Source organism: Lactuca sativa, chromosome 6, assembly GCF_002870075.4.
Source record: "Lactuca sativa cultivar Salinas chromosome 6, Lsat_Salinas_v11, whole genome shotgun sequence".
In the NCBI taxonomy this organism is placed as follows: Eukaryota; Viridiplantae; Streptophyta; class Magnoliopsida; order Asterales; family Asteraceae; genus Lactuca; species Lactuca sativa.
Genome location: NC_056628.2, coordinates 152,939,722 through 152,945,270, shown reverse-complemented (window position 1 = coordinate 152,945,270; position 5,549 = coordinate 152,939,722). Strand labels below are relative to the sequence as shown.

General features: G+C 31.0%; 2 protein-coding genes across 2 annotated transcripts in view; one reads left to right on the top strand and one right to left on the bottom strand.

Annotated features, from left to right (window-relative positions):
• Nucleotides 1-1,566: 1,566 nt before the first annotated feature.
• LOC111901103 (reticulon-like protein B1) lies at nt 1,567-3,561 on the top strand. Its single transcript, XM_023896968.3, has 5 exons — nt 1,567-1,862; nt 2,495-2,675; nt 2,768-2,909; nt 3,004-3,073; nt 3,169-3,561. Exons 1-5 carry the CDS (start codon nt 1,673-1,675, stop codon nt 3,333-3,335), a joined length of 750 nt encoding a protein of 249 aa, XP_023752736.1. The 5' UTR covers nt 1,567-1,672; the 3' UTR covers nt 3,336-3,561.
• Nucleotides 3,562-3,796: 235 nt separating this feature from the next.
• Nucleotides 3,797-5,549, bottom strand: part of LOC111901081 (uncharacterized) — an 8,897-nt gene continuing 7,144 nt past the window's right edge. Inside the window, exons 14-17 of the mRNA XM_052764759.1 lie at nt 4,814-4,952; nt 4,532-4,600; nt 4,326-4,430; nt 3,797-4,233 (exon numbers count right to left, since the gene is read on the bottom strand). Coding sequence (XP_052620719.1) covers nt 4,114-4,233; nt 4,326-4,430; nt 4,532-4,600; nt 4,814-4,952 — 433 coding nt within the window. The 3' untranslated portion in view covers nt 3,797-4,113. The remainder of the gene's footprint in view (nt 4,234-4,325; nt 4,431-4,531; nt 4,601-4,813; nt 4,953-5,549) is intronic.

Genomic DNA, 5,549 nt, shown 5'->3' with positions numbered 1-5,549 from the left:
CTACTTATATTGATTTTTTATAACATTCTATTTTCATAGTTTTTTATTATTTTTTATTATTTGGAGTTCAGATGTTGGTTGATTTTTCTAAAAGGGTTAATGAACTAGAAAGGTAACGAATTTTGGTTTTTGTTCACATTAAGGTAATCATGTTTTTTTCGTACACATTTGACCATTGAACTTGTTTGACCTGTTCAAAATAAGGTAATGTGACTGGTAATTAGCGGTAAACTTACCCTATTATGAATAGGTCAAACAAATTTAATGGTCAAATGTGTACGAAAAAAACATGGTTACCTAAATATGGACAAAAAACAAAGTTCATTACCCATTTTGGTAATATTGGTTTACTTATGTTAAGTGCAAGTAGTCATAAGATCCATTGATGTGACATGAAATTGAGTTGTCTGGTCTTTATGTATGAGGAAACGGTCAAGTCTTGCGCTAACCAGTTTAGACCCAACTAGTTAGGGGTTAGGTTGTATATGCTTAAGGGGCTAGGTTGTATATGCTTTAAAGACCTAACAACACAACCTAGCCCATAACTAGTCAGGACTGAACTGGGTTAAACCAAGCCTAACCTAATTGTTCATTGATTGTCGGAGACTGATCCCAGGGCATAGTCTCTGAGACAGTTCTTGTCTAATATTATCAAAACGGGCAAGAAACTTTGGTTTTTGTCCATATTTAGATAACCGTGTTTTTTTTTTTTTTGTACATATTCGACCAATAAACTTGTTTGACCTGTTCATAATAAGGTAATATTACTGTAATTACCAGTCATATTATCCTAGTTTGAACATGTCAAACAAGTTCAATGGTCAAATGTGAACGAAAAAAACATAATTACCTAAATGTAGACAAATACCAAAGTCCGTTACCTTTCTAGGTGATTACCACTTTCTAAAAACAATAACCCTTTTGGAGCCTTTTTCAAAGTGATGCTAATGTAAGTGTAGGAAGGAACTTAATTGAATACTCTTAAAAGGAATAGGATAAAATGTCTTTGGTCCTTTTCCTTTTCATATTTATAACCTAAAAGAAATTTTGATTTTATAAACCAATGGTCATGAAGATAACGAGGATCATGCAAGAAACGTGTCCCAAGACACAATTTGAATGTTTTTGTACGCGAGAAAACATACATCTCTATTTAATATGTTATCAAATTTATCATTTTAATATCATTGCATAATATGTAGATAAGTAAAATATAAAATAATTTCGGTACAATAATGTTGAGTTTAATATATTAAAGCTTAATAACCTTTTTACTATTTTACCAGTCAATATAACATTTTTTACCCATTTATTATACTAAATAACCATTTTGATCATTTTAAGCTATTTAATATTAAAAAAATAATATTGAGTACGGTGTAATTTTATATAAAATAATAAAACAGCGGATATATTTAAAAAAAAATGATTAATATGCAATTATCCCAAAATCTCAAATCAACACGGAGAAGCAATGGGTTTGGGAGGATTTCCGAACCTCAGGCTCGGAATCAGGTCCGGACAAATACTTTTCGGTTTTCTAGTGTCTACTTAGCTGCAAACACAGAGGAGCTGTTTACAAGTATCTTGTAGTGCGATTTGCAGATCGATTTCAAGCACAAGAATTCAGGCGTTGAGAATTAGGTTTGGGTTTTCAATCGAGTAAGGAAACATGTCAGATTACGAGGATTCGAAGGATGAATCTCTGATTGAGAAGATACACGATCACAAGAATTCATCATCTTCTTCTTCTTCTTCTTCAGATTCCGATGATGACAGTAAACTTTCATCCATCAAATCAAACGTGTTCCGTCTCTTCGGAAGAGAAAAGCCTGTTCATAAGGTCTTCGGCGGTGGAAAACGTACGTTATTCTCGTGATTTCACTTCGTTTTCGTTTATTTGTCTAATATTATTGATTTCGAATTTTCTTTTTTGAGTTTTTGATTAGTATGACGAGTAAATGCTTAAACCAGTTTCGTTAAACCCTAACTTTTAGTTACTTTCGTAAAGTTATTCAAGTTGTGCTTTCAGATTTATGTGTTCATAATCTATTCATGTCGTTTAAGGCGTGAGAACCTTTTGATTTGTTATGGACCTTTACTTCATGTATAAAACTTGTAGGATACAATTAAGAATTCGAATTGAACTTTTGACATTTTTTGTTTTGATGTTCCAACTATCTTTTAACTTCCTCCATTAGATTATGAACAAATGAAATCAAAACCATCTTTACTGAAGTTCATTATGTTTTATCCATCTCTAGATCTAGATGCAGCTGGATACAAATTCACTTCCTTCTTGTCCTAAGATAAATTTAGAGTCTAGTTTTTTTTTGATATTAAAATCAAGGATCATTTCTGTTTCTTGTTAAGATATATTACCCTTTGCTTCATGAAGGTTGTTACTTGTTAGTCTTTCCTTTTATATCTTTTATAGTAGAGTAGTTACTAAAATTCATAAATTCTGACATCATCTTGTTTCTTGCATATGAAGCTGCTGATGTGTTCTTATGGAGGGACAAGAAATTATCTGGTGGAGTTCTAGGTGTTGCAACTGCTATTTGGTTACTTTTTGAAGTATTGGAGTACAATTTTCTTCCTTTGATTTGTCACGCATTGATCCTTTCACTCTCAGTGTTGTTTTTGTGGTCTAATGCCTCAACCTTCATTAAAAAGTGAGTCATCTACTCATCTCATATCAAATTATTGTATTTACAATTATAATTCCACCCTTTTAATATTCATTTATATCCATGTCTATCTTCAGATCTCATCCACAGATTCCAAAAATTTACATCCCAGAAGAACCCCTTATGCAAATTGTAGCTATGTTGAGGATTGAGATAAATCAAGGTTTTGCAACAATACAAGATATTTCATCAGGAAAAAATCTCAAGAAGTTTTTATTGGTATACACAAATGTTTCCTTTTAAATTAATACAGAAAGAAAGACTTAATACAGAAAGTCAGAGAAATGATGGTTTTCATGTTATTGTTGATCAGGTTATTGCTGGTTTATGGATAGTATCAAGCATAGGCAGCTGTTGCAACTTCTTAACTCTGGTCTACACATGTAAGCTTCTTACTACAACTACTCATAATTTGAATTCGTTTGATAAATTGTTTTTTATTTAAATTTTTTATTTAACTTTAAAACTGTAATTACAGTATTTGTGTTGGGATTCACTGTGCCTGTGATATACGAGAAATATGAAGATAAAATAGATCCGTTTGGTGAGAAAGCATGGATTGAGATCAAGAAACAATACGCAGTATTTGATGAAAAAGTGATAAGTAAGATCCCAAAGTCATTGAAAAACCAGAAGAAAGAATAGATTTATGGTATAGCTACACTTTGACTGATTTGTTAAATTGTTAGATGTTTGTGTTTTTTTATATTGTTTTTAAAAGTACAATTTCTGGGTTTATATCTACATATATATATGTATTTTATGTCGCCAAAATTACCATATGTTTTATGGTGTTAGTATTATGTAGTTGGTTCTTTTTGTAAAATTGATCTTCAAGTTGAATTAAAGAAATTACTCTGTTTGATTTGTATATATACATGAAATTCGATGTACGTTTTTGTCCAAATAACATCTGATATAACAAGTTGTATTGTGTTTGACACGTGACTAAAATAGTAAGACAAAAAATTGCATTACTTTTGTTCCACCCAAAAATGCAAAAAAAAAAAAAAAAAACTACAATATATGCAAAAGACGTAAATACCCATAAAAAATAGCAAATCTTGTCTAAAGAATAAAATAAAATATAAGACACGTTTTAAAAGAGTGAAGGAAACTAATCCCATTAAGAAATGAGAAGAAGAGTAAGAAAGAAACTGTACTTATTTATGATACAGTTACAAGGAAAAACCATATATCGGTTTACAACAGTGTTACATTTTGTGATTTTGTGTAACAAACACAAGAAAAATAAATAATAATACATTCTACAACAACACGGGTTCCCTTCAAAGAGGGTCTTGTGTACAGTATACATACAGTTTAATTAATTGTTAACCTTCTTTTTTTTTTTTTGTATTTAAGAAGGGTTCAAGTAATTAGGTAGTTTGTTTAAACTAAAGTATGAGGTGATTAAACAAACTTACAGGAAGTAAGTCAAATGCTGCGTACTTTGTTTCCTTGAACCTCCCTCCCCATATTGATCATTCCATTGCTTCAGCTCGCTCATTATCGACCCCTCGGCTGCAAAACTAGCTGCCACCTGTACAAAAAGAAAATGAAAATTCAGTACATTTATCGTAAATTTGCTAACAATAAATATATAAATAAATAAAATCGGGATATGTATCGAACCTGGGTTTTTGCTTCCCTGAAGTCTTTCATGTTGAGTGGCCTAATAGTAATTACCCTTTTTGGGCTTTCTGAGCTGTCACCACTCTCAGCTTTCTTTTTTTTCTCCTTCAAATTTACAAAAACGCCATTAGCATTCGAAGCAAAAAGAAAAAAAGTAAAAAGTAAAAAGTAAAAAACAAGATATTTTGATGAGCAACAATACTTACAAGATCCTTTTGTCTCTCTTGCTGAATCAACTCTCGAACTGGTCGATAAGCCGCAGTTGTACACAAGTTCTGTATTTTTAGAAAAAAAAAACAATTGGAACCAATTGAGTTTTAAAAATTAAAATGTCATTCCGAATATGGACTGGACTCCTTGTGTGAATTGGGCCTTTTATCTCAGTTTATACGTGATTTATATCTTACATGATGTTTTTAAGACTAAGACAATATATGCCAGCTTAAGGGTTGATGGAAGAATAACAGATGGAGGTAAGAGAAAATTACCTTGAGATCACTTCCTGTAAATCCTTCAGTCATATTGGCAATCTCTCTGAAGTCTAATCCTTCTACGACCTGTTCTTTCGATAAAAGGGTTTTAAAGATAGTTTCTCTCTGTTCCACGGATGGTAGACCAACCATGATCCTATTTCACCAAATAACACATCAATTTCAAATGTTCTATAATAAGAGATATACATAAAACATAACACATAAGGTACTTTCATATATTTGTGATTTAGCCACTTTACTATTGTGTATAGTGGTTAAACATTGTACATTTTTTTGCGAAAAATAAAAAATACAAGAAACATGACATACATAATTACATATACTTCCTCCGTTCCAAAATAAAAGTCCACAGACAAAAAACATACAGTTTAATAAAACATTAATTACCATTAACTTTATTAAAAAAAATGACAGTCTTACCCTTCTGTTGCATTTAATTCTATGGTAATTGCATTTAATTTTATGGTAATTTAACTAATAATGAGGGGTATTATGGTAAAAGACATATTTATTTTTAGAAGTAGACAATTATTTTGGGACAAACCAAAAATGAAACATGGACTTATAATATGGGACGGAGTGATTATCATTTTATTGATTAAGCTACTAGCTATTAGCTCATGAACTATTATTTTATAAGACTAAACTGCACAAATGGTCTCTGTGGTTTGTTTAAAATTGCCACTTTGGTCCAAAAAAGTTTGAGTACTCTGCGTTGATACCACTGCTT